The 22,107-nt window shown below is 43.7% G+C and overlaps 1 protein-coding gene across 1 annotated transcript in view; it reads left to right on the top strand.

Moving 5' to 3' along the window:
* Positions 1–22,107, top strand: part of TRHDE (thyrotropin releasing hormone degrading enzyme) — a 354,513-nt gene that overhangs the window by 292,100 nt on the left and 40,306 nt on the right. Inside the window, exons 13-15 of the mRNA XM_029597174.1 lie at positions 2,015–2,162; positions 13,462–13,559; positions 16,833–16,940. Coding sequence (XP_029453034.1) covers positions 2,015–2,162; positions 13,462–13,559; positions 16,833–16,940 — 354 coding nt within the window. The remainder of the gene's footprint in view (positions 1–2,014; positions 2,163–13,461; positions 13,560–16,832; positions 16,941–22,107) is intronic.

Below are 22,107 nucleotides of genomic sequence, written 5' to 3'. Positions count from 1 at the left end.
GAAAAACCAAGTGGGTCTCCATGAAATGGAGGAGGTCTGGGTGAATAGGTAGAGTAGTTGGTAAAACTTGTAATTTCCAACGCATGTGCATGTTTCAAAATCCTGAAATACGCATGTAAGTCCTTTATATTCAGGCGTAAAATATACAAGGTGAATTTTCGAAGAGGTTCGCATGTAAAAAAAAAAAGGGGCGGGCCGGCAGTGCTCTGGGGAGGGGCCAACATTCATGCGCATAAGTTGGTCTTTTACACCCTGCCAGAGTGCCGCGCGTCAAGTCTGTCACGCGCGCGGATGTATTCCCGCTCGGTATCTCGTGTAAGTGAGGGGGACCTCAGGCTGAAGAGCCAGCAGAGCTGCAGGGCTGACTGAGGAACTGGTAGACTAATTGGTAAAAGGCCACTCACTGCGGGGGAGGGGGGATAAATGTGTCCAAGTATCGTGAGTGAAATCTATTTGCGTATCCCTTTAACATTTCAAGCACAGATATGCAGGCTTATCCGGCTAAATTCTGACTTCTCTGGCTAAGTAGTGCCTTTTCCGCTACTTAGGCTGACAAATTTGAACTTCTCTGGATAAATAGCACTTTTTTTTTTAGAGTTATCTGGCTATCTTACATACCTGGATAAGTCCAAAAAGTGCTACTGAGGCGGAGACGTAGCCCTTTTCAGACCCATCCAGCTAAGTGCCGCCATTTAGCCACATAAAGCGGGACGTATCCGGATAGCTGCCTGCCGCTGCTTTTTCTGGCTTAAGCCGTTTGGATGTGTTAGAATTATACAGGCGAAGGCGTCTCCTAACCCGTGCGGCAGCGCCCTCCGTGAGTAACGGGGAAAGAAGCTGAGTAACGGATGACTTATTCCAGCTCTGACATGAAAACAGAAACATTTCCTCTGGAAATGAGTAGGGGGCTGCAAAAGGAATGTGACATTAATACATTTCCCCAATCTGTTCTATTTATTTATTTATTTAGCAATGGAGTGAGTCAAGGTCAGCTGGCCTGAGATTTAATAAACAATTGCTCTCTCTCTGGTCGCGGCCTCTCTTTCTCCATCCTCTGCAGTGTTTTGCCAGAGAAGCTGCAGGCTGGTTTCTCTACCCCTGCCAGTTGTTGGAAAGGAGCTGACGGGAGAGGAGGAAATGGCACGGCTGGCGTTCCCGCAATTACTCGGGGTGGTGAATAATTCATTTTCTCGTACTAGGATTACCAACCAGCTCCCATTGTTTTCAGCCCAGGCTTGATCCGGTCCTGGTTTTACTGTATGGCGTAGTAGAGGCTTTCTGTCTCTGAGTTCCCTAAGAAAACCTGGACCGGATCACCCTGCCAGGAGAAAATGGAGCCAGCTGGCAACCCCAACTGGAGCTCTGCTTTTACTTCTTCTCATCAGGTTTTGAAGGAAGAATCAGGGGCAATCTGTACATTTCCCATCGTGATCCCAGTGCCTCCTGCTTACGGGAGAATGACATTTTGTGTGTTGCTACCTCACAGCACTGTGTGTGTGTGTGGGGGGGGGGGGGGGGGGGAGAGGGGACAGGTTGGGTTGATCAGGGTTTTGCATAGGTGTTTTGGAGGGGTTTTTTCCCCCCTTTTGAAAACACCAGGATATTTTGATGCAGAAATTTGGAGCTGTTTTTGAATTGTCAGATAATGTTCTCTTCTCCTGTTTTTTTTTTGATTGGCACCGTGCAACCAAAATTCAGGGCAGAGGGTCCTGCAAGCACTTCCTTTACTGTGTGCGCCATTGGGGGTTCCCTTCCCGGAGGATTTCCCCCCCCCCCCCCTTAAATGAAGGCGGTGGTTATTCTGTCTGAGGCTAGCTACTGCTTTCTCCACATTAGAGCAGGTTTTTTGCTTCTCCTCACAGCACAGATTTTTTTTTTTTTTTTACTTGTATTCCATTTTGATAGATTCATCCAGATTTCTGACTTGCAGAAGAAAAGAGTACCCCGTCGGTTTTATATCACCCTGTGCTCTTTCCTCAAGTAATAATTCATGTTAACTTCTTTGACTGTACAGGGCTGGCTGTCTGCCTCAGAATATTCCCCTGGAGATTATTCGATATCTGTCTGCGGAGAAGGATTTTCTGCCTTGGCACGCCGCCAGCCGAGCCCTGTATCCTCTAGATAAACTGCTGGACCGTACAGAAGACTACAGCATCTTCAGTGTAAAGAATATTCTCTTTTCCTATTGTCAAGATATGAACCTGTTCTTAGACACCTGACCTGAGGGATATTTATTTTCTCTCTAATAAGTTTTCTCTTTTCCTGTACTAGATACAGTAATTAAACCATACTTATTTTCCTTTCCAGCACTTCAGAACTGACAGTAATCTGTTGTTTAACAAAGAAATAGCTGATGCCTTTTGGTTTTGTTTTTTTTTTGGTACCGCAAGGAAAAGCAAGATATATATATTTTTTGTTTTTTGCTCTGTCTGAAAACGGGATGCCAAAGAAATCCAATGTGTGATTAGGTGCAGCGATTCACTGGAAAACTCTGCTAGCCACAGCCTTCAATTTCCTTAGAGCCGGAGGGGGGTTTCTGCTGTGCCTCGGGGAAGGGGAAGGAGCAAAAAAAATAAAAAGGTCAGCTCGTTCGCCTCAATGAAAGCGGCTGTCGATCTAACTAGCGAGTTAAAATAAAAGATCCTTTGGTAATTAGTACCCGAGCCATAGAAATAGCCACAGATAACAAATAACCCCTGCAGGTGGATATAGGACAGGAGGAAATGTTCAGAACATGAGCGTGTGGGCCCAGCGCAAAGCGCGTTTGCGAATAGACGCGTTCTTTGTGACCCCCGGTTTGCACTGCATCCATGAACTAGTGCAGAGTGGAGGGCTGGGAGGTACAGGCACCTAATAAGTAGGGGCTGTGAATGGAAAAGACCTGCTATCAAAGCAGGCGCCCTAGCGATTGGTTTTCATCCAGAGAACAGCTGCTCTGTTTGTTTCTCTAGCTGCAGACTGATCATCGGCTGTCTGCTTTGTTACAACATGGAGCGGTTTCTAGTGCATGTGTCATTAGCACCAAAAAGCTTCCAATTGTGGGACTTCAGGTGGGCTGTCCCCTTACATCATTCTACTCTTTTCTTTTTTTCACTTGCTCTCATACTCTGTCTTGTGTCCATAACGTGCGATGCTGCTGGTGATACGAACTTGGGAGCTATATTCTCATTGCAAAGACCTTCAGATCATGGGCTGCGGGATCGGTAGGGACAGTGCGATGTCCTGGCCTGAATGTACACCGGGCGGTAAGATGGCGTCAGCCAGTTCGGGTACAAGAAGAGGTTCCACTAAGATCTAACGGGGCCTACTTAACCAGGATGCATGCACACACACACATCCGCGCGTATTGTGAACCCCCACCACCCCCCAAAAATAGTACCCCAGTCCTCTCGGACCCCCTGGCATATCCTGAAAATTTGGTATGGGGAGGACACCAAAGGTATTAGGGAGAGATACACACAAGCCTACAAAATGTTCTTCCTTCAGGAAATAGACTAAAAACTGTAAAAAAAAAAGAAAGAAAAAATTTATGAATAACATCAAATGTTGACAGATAAAATGGCCAATGCAATGGGCTTAGTATTAAAAAGCGAATGTGTTGATTATAGGGAAGATTTAGGTTCTCTTTCATGCCCTCTGCTTACAGTCCTTTGCGTTCTCTTCTCTGCAGCTTGCAGCGGGATAATATCCTGTCTTGCATTTTCCCCTTTGGTCCCTTCTTGCCTCTCACTGAGGCTGGCAAATCTGACAACTCACTTTTGGGGTCTCAAGGCGACTTACATTTCAGATGCAGAAGAGAGGTCCCTGCCCCAGATGGCTTGCAGCCTCATGGGGCCATTTACTATGGTGCTGTATTTTACTGCAGGGGGGGTTAAATATCACGGGGGGGGGGGGGGGGGAGGGTGCCCCCGCGATATCGCGTCCTTCCATGGTAAAGCATCGCAGCCGTTTCCCATGATATCTTCTAGCGCGGAAAAGACCGATAAATATCGTGGGGAAACAGGGAAGAACACGCAAGAGTGGCCCACTTAGTCTTAAAGGGCCGCAAGGCTCCAAAAATGTTCTCCGCTTCCACTGTGTCCAGACCCTCAACCCCCACCACCTGTCAAGGCGGCAAAGCCTTAAAAAGGTAAAAACAACAGAAATGAATGTTGCATGGTGACCCCCTGCTCCCCCATCCAAACCCCTCCAATTGCTTAAATTTGACCTCCTCAACCCAAATCCCCCACCCAAGACTTCCCAACATAAAACAAAATACCTGGCAGTCTAGTGGCCCCCATCCTCACCCTTTTCATATAAAAAGACTCGCTGGTGGTCTTGGGACCCTCCCCCTCCCTTGAGCCTTGCCTCTTTACCTTTAAAAGGTACCCTGATGTCCAGTGGTGGCCCGGAGCTCCCCCTAGGCCCCAGGCTGGTTGACGCCATTTTTCAAAATGGCACCCACCGGCCTTGCCCCATGCTGCAGGACTGTTTTTCATGCATTAAGCCGGTAACTTTCAAACTAATGCGCGTGCGCAAGTGTGCACGCGTTTGCCAGCGCGCACACGTGGATGCGCCAATTTTATGTCGACGCGGGCATGTGAATCCGGTCTCGAGCACGGAAGGGGGGGAAATTTTAATAGGTACGCACGGCGACACATTAGGCCGATTTCCCAGTTCCCTCCCAGTTCGCCCCAGTAAGAGAACGGACTTCCTAAATCCCCTACCTAACTTGCCTCCCTTTTACCCTACTATCCCCGACCCCTATAACTCCGCTGACCAACCTTTTGGTTTTAAATTTAACTACTTACACGCTGTCCATAGCAGAAGCAAGGTATACAGTTGTGGGATCCCGGCGCAAATCTGACTTCATGGGTGCAGTCCAAGCCCACCCCTTTTTCCCCCAAACCTTTTTTATCCGCGCATGGCTGCAGGCCTCTTAAAATCCGCGCGGCCCAGGCACACAAGTGTCTCCCAGATTTGCAGCACGTAGAGCTTTTAAAATTCGCCCTTAATTGTTTATAGCAGCTTAATAGAATTACCTATATCTTTGTTCCCAGAGGGTGAAGTCACTTGCGCAAGGTCGCACTGGAGAAGTGGGGACTGAAGCTTGGTATCCCACTTTCTCAGCCTGCTGCTCTAACCACGAGGAGCATGGGTGCAAAACAGTGTGCAATACATTAAAACCATTAGCATGCACGCTGAACCCATTTACAACATATTACCATGCGCATGATAAAAGCGTGCACAGGCATGCAAATAGGCAAAATGAGATGCAAATGAATGCACTAAGCCTCGCATAAATTAGCTCTTTGGACTATGTGTTAAATGTTAGCATGCGGCATGATACATGGTGAAGCGTTGCTAGGCAGCGTCGTGGGATGGTGAAGGAGGGGACCCTCCAGAATGATAAGAAGGCATTCCAGAGAGGTGGGAGGGGGAGCAGATTGCTAGGAGTTTGCTCTGCATTGGGGTGGGGAATTGGAAGGCCAAAATCCTCCAAACTAAGCGAGCCTTTCACTTTGGGCTACAGAGGATTTTGAGATGCAGCTCGGGCACACGTTAAAGGGCCCATGCATCACAGGCAAAGTCAGTTTTTAGCATCCAAGCTCGTTTTCAGCCTGTGAAATGTAACATTTTTTTTATTGCAAATTATAGTGCACAGGTCCACTTCTCCTTTATAAATGACTTGCAGCATATTAATTAAGTCTTTTTTGAATAACCCAAGCAGACACCTCAGGCATTTGGTTGTGTGAGGACTGAAGTCTGACTGTAAACTACAGTCTGATTGCTCCTTTCTGCTTTGGATTTGAAACCTAGAAGCACTCCGCCTGTCTGAGGAGCTGAATTCTTTCCATTTTAGCAAGTTATGAACATTTGATGTTTCAAGTGTGGCGAGCCAAAATTTAAAAGCTAGGGAGGGATGGGAATTTAAAACAAAAGGGAAAATTACTGACAAAAAAAGGCCCTTTTAAATGCATGTGCAGATTCGAAGCCAAGGCTCGGGTTTACTAAGCTGTTTCTCCCCATCCACTCAAAAAGTGTAAATAAAGCAGGCCTGAAGTGAGGAGCTTGTGGGGTGGGGGCTTCTTTCTGTGCGATTATCATGCATAATGGATGAAGCCAGCATTTCAAGGTTATACCAGGTTCTACCACTTTTCCTATTATTGGAGCCTTCTTAATCTCTTGCACGGGTTTCCTCCAGCAGGATGTGACTGCCTTCCCTCCCACGCTTCTGCAGGATTGCCCATATCAGAGAAGTAGCATTGGGTTTCCCTGTGGTCCGTGGCTTTCTGAAGCGAGGCGCCGAAGCCATGTAATATTCCTGGCCTTCGCTTTGAAAGTCTTGCCCTCGACCTGTACCCAGTGACCAGAAATGTGAGGCTCTCGTGCTTCGCTGTGATTTGCTTTCGTAACGGCTCCCCCCCCCCCCCCCATTGAGGTTCGACCTTCTGGCGCGAGGGGAACAGAGTAAAGCTAACCAGGATGGAAGGGAAGTCTCGTGTATCCTATTCTGACTTGTTTATATCTCTACTGTGGGATTACAGTATGCCCATTCTATCTGATTAATAGCTAAATATTCATGCATACAGAGGTTAGGCTCTTAGACTTTTTATTGGAATTATATACCCTGTAACTTTACAGCTTAACATTTCACAGCAATATTTAATTAGCCAAAAATCCATGGAAAACTATATCCAATAATAATACTTATCAATCAAAAGGACCAAAAAGCTTAGCTTAGAATTTGCATAGTAAAATATATATAATTTCTCTTTTTTGCTGCATATTCTGCCATTAACTTATATTTTGAAACATCTATATTTTCCAGTGATGGAAGGGATCTCAGACTAGGAGAATAATTCAGATATATAGTTAGAAAGATTCCCTTTGCTACTGTAGAAAATGTATGTCTTATGCACAGAATGTTGACGACGTCTCCTGAACCCATTACCTGGTCCCACTAAGCTGAGTAACTGGAAGGGGTTTTTCATTAGACAGCATTGCAGGGTTCTACAGAATTTCTTACTTTGAGTTGCTGCTATTTGTATTCCTCGTGCAGCTTCTTGAACTGTCTGAAAAATTACATAATTTGACAGAGCTATAGCTGCTTAGGAAAATCAAGACTTGAATAGAAATTATGGTTAAAAATCGTTTCAACAAGTCAGATACTAGTTTGCATCTTTGCTAGCATGTAGGAGACTAGCACGCATATTTGTTATAGGCGAAAGGTAAATATGTTTAATAAATAAATAATATGGGCTAGAGGTATTAAAGGCTATTTCTCATAGGCATAAAATAGGGAAAACTCTTTGCTTCTTTAGGCCTTATAGAAACATGACCAAAGAAAAGACCATATGGCTTATCTAGTCTGCCCATCGTTTCAACTGCTCAGTGCTACTTGGGCACCATGTGTTTGGCTGCCATAACAGTTTCTTGCTATGATAATGGCAGCCCTGAGCAAATGTGTGGAATAATTTGCAGAATGAATTTGAGGAATTCCAACATCGTAAGAAACCACGTGGCCACGTGTAATAAAAGTCTTGAATTGTGAGCCGCTAGCGTGTTCTAGTTGGGGTATAAAATGCCCTTGAGATTTTACAGGACAAGGCAGCAGGATTGCTGCCTATTTACAGAGTGATTCACTTGCTGAGGGTGGGAGGACCTACTGGGATAAGGCTGATGGTGTTGCGAGTGCAGAAGCACGGTCATTTACTCAAGGGAGATGTGATCCCTTGGGCCACGGCTCGGGGAGGAGCCCCAAGGCACACACCGTGGGAGGTGAGAGCATTCAAGCATGGGCTGGAGCAGGAACAAGGCTGGATTGGATCAAGACTAAGAACATCAGGAACTGGAACAGGCAGGCTCAGCCCTCCACTGGACCTGCACGCATTGGTGAGACCCAGCAATGCAATGCTGGTCTCAAGAGTAGCCCTCCGGCTACTCGATAGTTCTCTCGGACCCGCCGCTTGGGGACAATGAGTGCGTGAGGCCAGACGAAGGCTGAGGGCAGGAACTAGATGAGACATGGAACTCAGGAACTAGGAAACTCAGACGAGGAATCAAGGAACTTGCAAGACTCAGACGGAGACTCGTGGAACTTGGGAGACTCAGACAAGATTTCAGGATACTTGGAAGACTCAAAGACTCGTGGAACTTGGAGGTCTCAGACAAAGACTCAAGGAACTTGGAAGATTTGGACAAAGTTTCAGGATTCAGGCACTAGTACAGGTCGAGTACTGCACCACAGCGTGCCCTACACAGCCGCCCATGGCTGGTCATGGACCGCGCAGAAAGCAAAGCAGACTCCAGGCGAGACAGTGGAAACTTGGAACTGGAAACGTGTCAAAGATTCAGGAGAGGCCTGCACCGGAGCACGCCCTACACAGCCGCCTGTGGGTGGTCGTGGATCACGCTGAAGTAGAGCAGGTTCTGGCTTGAGTCTGGGCATGGACGGAAGCAGGCATAAGGTACTCCGAAGACTGGGAACAAGACTCAAGACTCCGGATTCAAGACTCGCAACTTGGATTCAGGACAGACTTCGGAATTAAAAACAAGGGGCCTTCTGGAGACTTGCGCTGCAGACATGAAGACAGGCCTTGTGCCACAAAGTGCCCTACATCAGTGGTTCTCAACCTTTTTTCTGCCAGGACACACCGGAGAGATGGTTCTCACATGTGTGACACACTGAACACATGATCATCACGGGGCTAAATGTAAACATATACTCTGTATCTATAGGATCTGCCCTGACCCCTCAACAATGGCTACAGAACAGAACTAGGACATTCACTGTTCAATTTACCATACAAAAAAGATATTTCTGGTGTCATCTCAGTAACAGCAACATAAACACTCTCTCCTACCAGGTGCAATAGCCCTCCTTATGAAAAAACAGTAATTTACCACCAGTGCATGTTCTATTGAGAAAACACAACAAATAATATTGATACAAATGCCTACATGCTAGTAAAATACTTCACCTCGGTCACACACACAGAATCGACCTTCACCAAGTACAGAAAGACCACAAATTACAAATATGGAAACAGAAAATGGAATGGAAACCAAAAAAAGCCACTCTGCATTCTGTGCAAAACAGAAATATAGCATCTAACAGACTTCCAATAATGTACACAAACTAATGCGCACAAAGTTACACCTGCATTATGGAACTCAAATATTAATAACCCAACCTATGAAAAGGCAGCACTGCAAAAATTACACCAGGCCCTAAACGCCAATACACCTCCTATTAGGAAAACAGAACAAGCCAAGCTGCTATAGATCCCTACCAAGAAACTACAAGCTTGCAGAACACCCTTAGCTGGGTCACACATGCAGAACACAGACAGACCCTCACCAAATATAGAATAAAGTGACCATAAAGTTAATGTTTTTGTTTTTGCGTTGTTGCACTGCATACAGAGTTTGGCTTCTTGCTATTTCCAGTTCAGTTTTTGTCTCCACATTTCTATTTATACATTCCTCTAGAAATATAAAATAATTCTAAAACTAGAATATAATGTTTCAAAACTGATAAATGGAATAACATCCAATCATTAAACATTTTCAAAATTATTAAAAATTCTCCAAACACCAATAAAATATTTCTAACAGCAGACACATCACATAATAGCCAATAATTAAAATGGCAGTTAATCAAGAAAGATAAACTTAAAAAGCCACCTTTACTTACCCTCTCCAGTAACTCTCCTACTCCTATCCCTTGTAGGCCAATAGCACATAACAGAAGCAGCAATGGCTGCTGAAGCTCTGTCCTCACGTTCTTCTTCTTTAGGGCCCATGACTAGTCTATTTCACACACACACTTTCTCTCTCTCGCACACCAGTCATCTCCTTGACCAATCTCTCTCTCACACACACCAGTCACCTCCCTGTCCAATCTTTCTCTCAAACACACCAATCACCTCCCTGACCAACCTCTTTCTCTCATACATGTCACCTCCTTGACCAATCTTTCTCTCTCACACACATACAAGTCACCTCCCTGACCAATCTCTCTTTCTCTCTCTCTCTCACACACACACACACCTACACACACACACACACCAGTCACCTCCCTGACCAATCTTTCCCACACACCAGTGACTTTCCTGAGCAGTATCTTGCTCTCACACGTTTTCTCTCTTACTTACACACACACACACACACACACACACACACACACACACACACACACACATTCTCTCTTACACTTACACACATGCTGGATCACTCTCTCTGTTTCAATCACTCACCCCCACCGCCCACCCCCAGCACACATGGCAGCTATAGCACAAGATAGCCGGTATGCTGCTATTAAATGCAGAGTCCTGACAGGCTAGAAACTGCAGCAGGAATGACCTCCATGCCCCGCAGTGGTAAGAAGGCAGCACTTAGCTGATTGCTTGTGCTGTTATCATGGCACAGAGCAGTCAGCCTAGAATGTAATTCTATGCTTTTTCTTCTCCCCACCCCAGCCACTTTTTTTTTTTGCAGTTTGATTATTATTATTATTTTTATGTTTTCTTGCTGGTGTTGCGCTGGCAAGAGAAGGGGAGGTCAGAGCCAGGCCAAGGGGGTTGAGGGGGGCAGCGGCGCCGTACTCCTGCAGCCCCTGGCAAAATGGCCAGCCAGCACCGATCTTCAGCTCCGGGTCCGGGCAGCTGATGGACGTCTTTCCCCATCAGTTGCTTGGCAGGAAATCCCGGCAGCCACTTTCTCAGCTGTCTGCTCTGTGCCACAATGATCGCAGCACAGGCAAACTGCTAAGTGTAGCGGGGCTGGGGAGAGCCTTTAGATGCAATTTCTGCCACAGCAGCATGCATGCATGGCCTTTTCTTCTTCCCGCATTCCCAGTAAACATCACTTCCTCTTCCAGGCCACAGGGACGGGAAGAAGAAAAGGTCATGTTCCTGTTGCTGGATTCCACAGACACTGCTGCTGTTCCCCTCAGGGCTTGAATGTGCTGGTAGCCCGGGCAGGAATAGCAGCAGTGTTTGTCTCGCTGAGGTGAAAGGGGGGGGGGGGGAAGAGCAGCGGGTGCGCGACACACCAGTTGAGAACTGCTGCCCTATACAGCCCCCCATGGGCTGGTCACGGATCACGACGGTGGCATGCCAGGAAAGGTAGACAAGCAGGAAACCTGGAAGCAACATGAAGAGAATCCGGGCAGCATAGAAACAGGGTCCAGCTGGAACAGGAACCGGGTCACTACGGATTTTACCCTAAGGATGGTTATCTGGAGGCGGAATCCGGCATGCGAGGCTAGGCAGGAATACCCGGAGCCAGGAACTGGAAAAACTAGGACACAGGAACTGGAACATGGAACATCAGGAACTTCTGGACAAGGAACATCAGGACACTGGAGAGACAATGAAGGAGCTCCAACGAAGAACAGGACCAGGAACATCAGGATAAAGGAGACCAGGAACATCAAACAAGAAGCCATCAAGACACGAGAAGACACGGAGGACCTTGACCGGAAGAGGAGCACAGGTAACTGTGAAGTCCAGATTCGAAGGCCCCGAGGAAGTGTAGGAGAGCCCTTTTATAGGGCTGGATGATGAGGATAAGGAGCAGGCAGATGATGTCATCGTTGGGGCCGTGGGACTTTTCCCACCGCTGGCCCTTTAAATAGTGAAGTGAGGAATGCGCAGGCCTATGCAGAGCCCAGCAGGTGAGGAAGTCAGCGTTGGCGGCATCCCTGCCACATGGATGAGGGACAGCAGCTTGCCTGCTGCTCAGGCAGCAGCGGCAGCGGCATCCCCTGCCGCGGGGATGAAGACAGGGGCGGCGACTTTGCAAGCCATGAAGAAGAGGAACGTCGGTGGCACTCAGCCACACAGAGAAGTCTACAGCAGCGGTACTCCGCAGCGAAGAACAAGGCCACGGAGTCGGCAGCGTCCCAGGCCGCGGGAAGGACGTCCTGCGGCGTCGGGCTGGGTAAGTGAAGGCCTGCTCGCTGGATGAGCTCCATGAGCAGGATCATAACAGATGGGGTCCCGGTGGTGCTCTTTTCTAAAACTCTTCTGTTTTGGGAAAATCAAATCTGGGGTTCCTATGTAATTAACGCACGATCAGTTTTCCATTTCTTCTTTTTTTCCTCTCATCATCCGCAGGGTAGCACAAACTGGGCATTTTTTTGAAATACTGCCTAAATGGTACTCCAGGGCAGGATGAAATGAAGGTGACGTGGGCCACATGTATGGCAAAGACCCAATGTCTATTTTCTTAAAGGATTGTTATGGAAAACCAGCTATTTTCCAAAGTAGTGAAGGTTATCTTCCTACTTGCGGTTTGTAGTTTGCCATGTGAAGGAGGCATTTCTGTATTATGTTTTAAAAAGCACCGATTTTCTCTTTCTTCCTCCCCCTGGTCAGATTACCGTATTGAATTTGTGCGAGAGAGCCTATATAAAGGAAGATTACTTTTTCAGCCATGGGGAGTAGCCTAGCAGTGGGAGCAGCAGGCTGAAAACCAGGGAAACCAGAGTTCAAGTCCCCTTTCTGCCCCTTATGACCGTGGGCAATTCCCTTCAACCTCCGTTGCCTCCAGTAGGACCGTAGACTGTAAACCCCCTGGGGACCTGGAAATACCTAGTGCATCTGAACATAATCCACTTTGCAGTGGCTGAGCAGCCATGAAGGGTGGAATATAAATCAAGTTTGACGGTTATAGGTAGAGTAGGAAACCTCAGCTGTAAACATTTACAGTCTTTCAAATTTTTTCCTTGAATAATTTTTCTTCCAGTCACACCACCTTCCATATTTTCCATTAAAAGCCTCTGCTCTCAAAAGACTGTACACTATACATTCAGATCAAACAGTCCTCATCCTCATTATTGCTTTCTTTCTTATGTTAATTTCACATCTTTCATCTTCAGTCTACTCTCCACCCACTGATAAATCTCTCATCCATCTCCTATGTGCTCATTAAGATTCTTCTGCAGATTGCTTCTGTCCAAACCTTTGGAAAAATGTGTGCATTGAAATAGATCACATTGGATACAAAACCAACCCTCGGTGTCACTGCTCCCGAGACAACAGATGCATGAACCTTTGAGTCCCCCAAACCTTTGCATTTTGCATACGGTTGATTCAATAGCAGGTATCATGCTCTCCAAAATAGTATTGCCACCCGGATGCTTTACGGATGCGGAGGGAAGGTTGCCCCTTGCCACTCACTTGTGCAACCTGTCAACTGGTCTGACTTGGCTAGAGCAGGCATTTGCTTGTCCAGTCCTCATCGAGATTTTGGTCTGTGTTTCTTTTGGTAAAAATACAACATACAAATACCGTGTTGTAAGTTGCTGCATTCTAACCTATAACAAAGTCCGTGTTAGAGCTGGATTTAAAAACAGTAGCATGCAGCAAATTATATTTTTAAATTAAAATTTAGTTGTATTTTTTCTTTACACTGAAATTTAAAAAAAATCCCTCTTAGGGCTATGTAACAGTGCAATTATTTCCCCTTCAGGAATATATCTTGAAACAAGTCGCATCGATGTACTTCAGACTCGGATGGCCCACAAATGTTCTAAATGGATCCATCGTTCTGCAGTCCTACCAAACAGAGTAGGTTGCATTTTTCTATTTTTTATTACTACTGATAAATAAGCGAGGCCAAACTACTAGCAGAAATGTCAGACACTACCCAATCTCATTTTCGTACTGCTTCAGTAAAGTACAGAAAAAAAGAATCACAAATGCTCCCCAGTTTGCCCCACCATTTCATCAGTGAGAAGTGTGAGCAAAGTGTCATGATTTTATTCTAGGTCATCATCTCTCCCTCCCCACCATCCCATCATCTACAGAGGATGTGAAACATGCGGCCTGGTAACATTTTTGCCTAATTATTAAATGTGCTGAAAATGACTGTAACCACTCTGTGAGATCCTATGCCCAACACATTTTACGAACGTTTGTGCACCATGGAGGGCTTGGGGGGAAGGGGAAGCCCAACAAGAGAGCTGCAAGGCACGGAGAGAACCAATCTGTCTGTAGAAAGCGTGTGCATGAAAGAGAGGAGGACAGAGGTAAATGTGCGATCATTACAGGTAGAGCATTCCTTAAAAGCAACCGTCCTACTGTGTGTGTTTCTCAACTTTGAGGATAGCAAAGACCCAGCATCGCTAATAGCCGGTACAAGTGCGAGCACAACATGCTGATTGTGCGAAGCTCCCGCAGATGTAACGGTTTAATGACAAAGAAATGAGTTCCACAGTTCTAAAACACAATGAAAATGGGAAAGAAGAGGACTCAGCGTTATATAATAGCAAATACTCTAGCTTCAGAAGGGTTTCAGCTAGTTGTAACGAGGGCAGTTATCAAGTTAAGTTAGTGCTTCTAAATGCTTTCCAGTGAATGCCCTGACTGGATATTTATAATGCAGTTTGTAATCCAGATTATCATAGTCAGTCAGAATGTGACCCCCTCAGTGCTGTGCCATAATAACAATTAAATAACTCCGAGAGCTCCATATTCAAATAAATCGCTGAGATGGAAGGGTTCCTGGATAACGTTATCCAGTTGATTTTACCTGGATATTCAGCGGCTCTTGTCCAGGTAAAAGTGATGCCGGGTATAGCAGGATAAAGTTATCCAGGTAACTTTGGGACAGTTATTTTTATGACCAGAGGTACCTGGCTAAATTTGGCACTGACGGCTAAAGTTTAACCACAGCCTGGGAATGCCTCCAACACCTCCTCATTTTATCCCAGTAAATTTTGTGCGAGCAATGATTTTCTTGGATACAATTTAGCCGGTGAGCAGGGGTTGTGGGGATGGGGTGGAGGAAGGGATATTAAACCAGCAGGGTTTGTCCAGCTAACCCCAAAAGTTAACTGGACAAACCCTTTGTCTATTGACCTCCTCGCCATCAACCATCTTATTGGATGCACACCAAAGAAGTGACAGTAGAGCCACAGCAATTGCAATGCAATTGTCCAGATAACGGAGACTACAGAGAACAGAATTCCGGTTCATGGGGCTCCTGTGTGGTACTAGTTTCTGGAAAACAGCAGGACGTTTGCAGCTTTTCTGTAACCACAGCCTTGTCAAGGCCAACAGAATTATTAGAAGCCCCTGTAATTGACTTTCAACTTGTCAGCCTATTGCAAATCCTTCCTCTCTTCGCAGAATGGGAAAGCCAATGAGTACCAAGAGAATCTGTCGAGTAATGGGTGGAAGGAGAATGTTCAAAGCCATTTCTATGGATAAGAAGCTTTTACCCACATAAATCGACCGTCTGAAAATTTCCCGCCTTAAACATTTGTGCTTCCTTCCACAATGCTCACACTCTCAGGCACATGGAAAGGAAATGCTCTCAGGCCCAAATTTAGGTTGGGAGGGGCATTTCCAACTCGGCATGTTGAATTTTTCCAGAAGAGTTCTACCCACAGAAACAAGCCAGTACAGACGACCCATGGGCACTTTGTGCCCATGGCCAATGTCAAAGTGAAAGTGCATCCATGCTTTCACGTTGAGAACGGGTGCAAAGACCACCCATAGTTTGAAAATTACCCCCTGAAGCTGAGTAATTGCTGATTAATCAGTTTGGATTATGACCCAAATCCAATGTAGTGTTGAAGTGGACTCCAAAGAACATCTGGGAACTCTGTTAAATGACTTTATCAGATCACAAAATGCGTCTCACTAAGGGTGGGAGCAGAGCTAGCCAGAGCCCCTTGAAAAGAAATTGGTGACACATCACTGCCCCCTGGATTACAACTGGCTCAGAGCTTGTCCACCCATTCCTTTTTTCTGGATAGCTGTTTGGTTCATAATATTTTCACTGCTTATAGTCATTGGTGGCTAATATACACAAAAGAAATCTGTTGCCAAAAAATTAACCTAGTTTATATATGGTAGCATATCATTCTAGCTGCTAATGTATGTTTTGTGCTTAGAGTGTGAATGTGTAGTCACTGGGTCCATCAGATATGTTTCTCTCTTTCCACCATCTGAACTCTCTTACAATGCTACAAGAAATTCAGAGGAATTAAATCTTTCCATGAGGAAGTTTACCAGCGAGAGAGCTCTGCCAGTATTCATGAACTCTCTTTCTATCATGCTGATTTTGTAGACTTTGTCTACCCCCAAGGACTTACTGAGCTGGGAGATGACCTCATCAGTTTGCCATTTTAAGAACAATATCCTGCTTAAGCTTTAGTTTGAATTCTGATCTGAAAAAGACATTGGGATGTCAGGCACGGTACAATGAATTTTGAGTAGTGTCAATACACAGGAGAGCTGTTGCATCCTCGGGCCTCTGTTCAGAAAGGACGTTTCCCCATTCTGTGCCTATGGAAAAAAAAATCATTATTGAATGAGACTCCTAATCTCCAGGCTGCTTCAGTGTTACCAAACAGCTTAAAGGATAAGATGATCATTTGGAAATTCCCTAAAGATAAATCTCATTATTCCAATGCCATTGCCATTTCCTTATGAGTGGCTTCTATTTTTTTTCAGCATGTTAGCTGTTTTGTTTTGTTTTTTTTACTTAACATATGACTCTCTTAATGTGCCACATTGCAATGGCCAACGTTCATGAGTAGTTATGGTGGGTCAGCAAAGGAATGCAAATTGAAATAGCAGAATTGGCTTAGCAGGATAGGCCAGTACTGCTACACCAATTTGCATATCTTTGCCGTTGTGCCTTGGTTGTAAACTAATAACAGTGATTTGCAGATGCCCATTTTAGCAACACTAACCTTTGAGCCATTTTCTTTCTTTTTTTTTTTTTTTTACATTTCATATATTTATTGTATTCATTTTGTCAAAATAGTTCACAGCGAAGCTGTATTGACTGGATTTGCTTTGTTCTGTCTTGTGCTTGGGTACTGCCAGAGAACTACGTCGAGAGGTTATCATGTTGGCTTGCAGCTTTGGTAACAAACAGTGCCACCAGCAGGCCGCAACAATGATCTCAGACTGGATTTCCAGCAATAGAAATCGGTAAGTGGAACATAAATATGGGATTCACTTTCCCTGGGATCCAGAGCTATGAGCAGTGTTTATTTACCAGCTTCCTATGCTCTACAACAAATGAAAACCACAGTAGTTTGTCCCTTCAGATTTCATCGGAGCAGGTTAAAAGTCTTATCTGGTTTGATAAAAGAAAACCAACACGGTGGTTGGGTAGAGATGGCCAAGATAATGAAAATTCTACCACCATATGAATGTTATGCCACTACATACAAGGAATACAAAAAATATATTCATCAATCAGCAAGTTATATTCTAATATATAGAACCTTCATATTTAGGGCTTATAGTATCGCAAATAGCTTTTACAGCAGCACATTGGTTGCAACTGCATAATAAAATATAATCATTGGTCCTTTTTGAAGTTTCTAATCATTTTTATTAATTTGCAAATAAAAGGGTTTTTTTTTACTTATCTCAACACGATGTTGGTCTCTTTGGATTAAATGAATTGTGCTTGTATTGCAAGGTTCTGACGTTGATTAGGTTGGTGTCATACCCTGAGGAACATTGTCCACGACCAGACATGGTCCGTGTTTCAAAAGATAATACTTTCTACTTCAGGGGAATCGATGCTATTCAGCATGAAGCACCCCCAACATCTTAGTTCTTAAGCATGGCATTCAGCTGCTGAAACAATGGCACTTATGTTTCGATGTCCATTACGTCACACCTTGCGGTGAATCTGCAACCAATAAGAAGAAAACACGTCACACTAAAACAAACAAACTGTGCAACTTTTCTGAATCAGACAAGATCAATCTGACAAAATAAATCAAGTCAAATGAGCAAGTACCAATCTATTTCCAAGTTAAATCTACCTGCATACACTATATTCAACGGGTGTTTCCAAAAATGTTTGTTGGTTAAATAGAGATTCCTTTTTTCCTCCATGGATTAAAACAGGAACCTGTGCAATCCCCAACCACTCAAAGCTGTGTGTAATTATGCAATTTGTCCAGGCAATGTTGTACCATAGGGGCAGCTACTTTCTTTGACAAGGCAACTGCGATGTTCATTGAGACTAGTTTTTATTGATCTCTTTGTACGACCTGTGTACATTAATGGACATGGGCATATCAGCACACACACTACCCATTGAGAGAAACAATTCATTGTAGAGCTTAATTGGATGTTATAATCTCTGTTTGGTGGAGATCATTCTGTGTATTCAATAGTCTGGTCACAGTGAGAGCAATTTCCACACTGTGAATGTGAATGTCCTGATGCTCCAAATATTTCATGGCAATGTTGTGGAAGAATAGCTCTTGTGATGTATTCTTTGATGTTTTTACCTGGAATGAATACAAAGCATGAGTGTTCCTGTAGAGCTTTATGCCATTGTAAAATGTGCCAATGTTTCCTAATTATTGATGCCATCCTCTGAGATTTGTCAGAGTATCGAAAGACACATTTTAAACGTTGGTCTGCCATTGATGATTGATATGAATGTAGGAGAACCCTATTTGCATACAGTGCTTTTTTGTATGCATTAGAAACAATATGAGATGGATATCTATGTTGATTTAACAGGTTCCTGTTTTGATCCATGGAGGAAGCAGGGAATCTCTACTTAACCAACGTCCACCATGATACCAAGCGTATCCTGGTGGACTTAATTTGCTTATTTGACTTGATTTATTTTGTCAGATTGATCTTGTCTGATTGAGTAAAGTTGCACTGGCTTTTTGAGTGTGATGTGTGTGCTTCTTATTGGTTGCAGATTTACTGTAATATTTGATGTAATGGACATCGAAACATAAGCGCCATTGTTTTGACAACTGATACGTTGAATGCCACACTAAAAAACCAAGATGTTGGGCATGTTTCACATTGAATAACATTGATTCCCCTGAAGTAGAAAGTGTTATCGTTTGAAATGCGGACCGTGTCGGGTCGTGGGCAATGTTCTACAGGGTATAAGATGAGTCATTAAAAATAACCTAATCAAAGTTAGAACCTTGCAACATAAGTGCAATTCATTGAATCCAAAGAGACAAACAACATGTTGAGAGAAGTATAAAAACTTGTATTTGCAAGTTGATAAAAACATTTAAAAAAATGACCAATAATTCAAAAAGGACCAATAATTATATTTTATTAGGCAGTTGCGACCAATGTGCGCTGTAAAAATTATTTGCGATGCTATAAGCCTTAAATATGAAAGTCGTATATATTATTGCTAATTAATGAAATATATTTTTTGTATTCCTTGTATGTAGTGGCAAAAAATCTTGGATTTCTAGATTTCTCTGCCTTCAGAACATATTTGTTATAGGTAGAGCTGACTTCTTTCTTGGCTGAATGGTAGAGGCTAGTCCACATAGTAAAGACCTTTGAAGCATAAGAGCTCTTTTTCACCAGCATGCCAAGCTAGGAAAATACAAAAACAGAGAATTTCAATGAATTTTATCGCGTTTTGTTTTGAAATAAAGGTTTCCCCTGCTGCAATAACACAGTCTTCTGATCCCCAAAACATCCCCCTAGCCTCTTTCTTCAGTTCTTCTGCCTTAACGGGGCAAGAATGTAGGAGTAAACAATGGTGCCAGCCCACTTGAGGTTGGAACCATTTTGAAAATCTGCCGTATAAGAAAATGTAGCTTTGCAAGGTTAGACAGAATTTCTTTGGTGGAGTTGTTGCTATTTGAACTGTCTGAAAAATTACTTAATGACAACATTTGTTACTTGAATTTCCTTGTAATAAGGGCATCATTAAACATTAGAGATTTTTTTCCCCTAGGGGAAACTAGGTAAGTTATGGATGTGAGCTGGTAGCCTGTGACAGGGCAGCTTTAAATATGCTCAGTGACAGCCAATGGTGGGGCATCTTTAAAAATGGTTGATGATATCACCATGTGTTCTGACCTCCCTGAGATTTCAACTGAACTGAACTGAACTGCATATTTCCATATAAAATGATGAAACGGGTTTTTTTTGGGAGGTCTGGGTGGGCATGAAGGACTCCAAAAAAAAAAAAGAGAGTGGGGTCACTGGTCACTTTACTATCTGTAGATTAAATTTGAATGAAATTCGATAAACAGTTCAAAAGTTATTGAGGGAACACACAGACCTGATCTTATTTATTTATTTATTTATTTATTTATTTTTAATTTTTATATACCGAAGTTCTAGTAGGGACTACAAATCACTCCAGTTTACATAAAACGAAGAACTGCTCAACAGATAGCGGAGCTTTACATGGAACCGTATAACATATGGAACAGTATAACTGGTTGACAATTTAACATAGTGCTAAATAAAGTGATAATATTTTAACTGGTAATAAATAAAGAAATATAATATTTTATATAAGAAGTATAACTATTTAACGTAGCAATAAATATAAATATAAGCAATGCCTAATATATATATGAAATAAAGTGAATTTTTGAGCTCACAGATAATTGTCCAGTTGCAGATTCTTAAAAGTAGTACTTTATACAGTGTCCATAGTTAAGGGATGGACGTCTGTCTTCCATCCCTTAACTATGGACATAGTGTCCATAGTTAAGGGATGGAAATCTTATAAGGCCAGATTCCTTGTAGAAAACCCACACTGTACTGAATCCATTTTATAGCTCTTCATCAAAGAATACGTACTGGCCTATGAAGAAAGTTGATTAAAATACTGAATTTGCCCAAGTGAGAGGGAAAATAATCTTCACAATAATTTATTGCTGTACAAAGCAGTATTAATATAGTGGATTAAAAACTGTCACTGTGGAACGTACTCTAGAGGAAGGAAAGGCGAGAGTCACCAAAAAACTGCTAACAAACAATTAGAAAACAGAAGTAAAATGAAGGTGCTCTTAAAAGAAGCTGGGCGCTCGTGCTCGCAGAAAGCCATTCGGGGCTTGCCGGTGCATGCTGTTCATGGTCAGAGGGTGATGAAATGCAAGATCAGGTTTTACTCTTTCATTTCAGAGCAAGTCCAAATATTCTCACCATAACTGTCGGCATTATTGTACTAAGACAACACAGATAAAGTAATACGCGTGCAAACGCACTGTGACATGAAAAATTGAACTAGAGAGCACTGGACAGTTGTTGAGTGTATTTGTGTAGAGGGAATGGCTTAAGGGAAAAGACAGAAATTAAGATAGGAAGGAAAGACAAGAAAATGAAAGAAACTGTAGATGAGATCTGGAGATGAAATGGACCTCTATGGGCTGGCAAGGTAATGCGCTGAAGTAGGTCTGAGTGAGTCTTGCACTGGGGTAATTCAAGGTGTCACAAGCTGAGACTAGAAATAAGAAAGACATAAGAAAAATACAGTGGTAAAAAAGCAAGTAATTGTAGCAGTAAATCATTGTGGTAAGGAAGCTGGGCCGATGACATTGAAAAATGTTCAAGATCTGGAAACATGGGTGAAGCAAAACGGCCCTCAGTTGTGGCTGCTCTGGTTTTTGTGGAGCTTGGTGGTAGAACATGGGAGGGGGCCTGAATGAAGGATTAAGTATAGGATTTGTAAGAACCAAAGAGGAAGATAGTGCCTGGAGTGGGCTTGCATTTTAGGAGGTGGAGGCTAGTAACAAAATGTAAGCATGCTCTGGTAGCTATACAGAGCAGCGATCAGGGCAGGGTAAAAGACACCCTGGGGACTGGGATTGGTTTAAGTATGGGAATGTATGTGCTTATCTATCCAAAGTGGAAGAGAATCAGAGAGGAAGGTGGGTGGGTTGAGCAGGTGAACCAATTGGTCCTTTTCTGTCATCATCTAACTATGTTGCTATGGGCCTATGTATTTAAAAGTGTTCTAGGATTGGTTATTGACTATTTTGAGTAGGTGTTTTAGCCCTAGTACGAGTTTGACAAAACTATATGGATCTCCCCAAGGTCTGCTAGGAAAATCCCTCAAATCTTTCCCCATAGATTTGTGGAATCCGTGTGGGATTTTGATCGGAACTGTGTCAGATTTTTTTCCAGCAGCAGGTCTCTCTCTATAAAAGAGGTTTATCAAACTGATCCAATCAATCTACAGATTTTCTGCAGCTTCCTTGAATTAGGGTCATGAATTTCCTTTAAAGAAGCTCCCATCTCCCTAAGGGGGTCATTTATCAAAGTGCTATATGAAGTTTTCGCATGAAAAAAGCACCTTTAATGCATTCAAAAACGCCTTTAATGCGAAAACAGCATA

The sequence above is a fragment of the Rhinatrema bivittatum genome, chromosome 4 (genome assembly GCF_901001135.1).
Source record: "Rhinatrema bivittatum chromosome 4, aRhiBiv1.1, whole genome shotgun sequence".
NCBI lineage: Eukaryota > Metazoa > Chordata > Amphibia > Gymnophiona > Rhinatrematidae > Rhinatrema > Rhinatrema bivittatum.
This window is presented reverse-complemented; position numbering and strand designations above follow the sequence as displayed.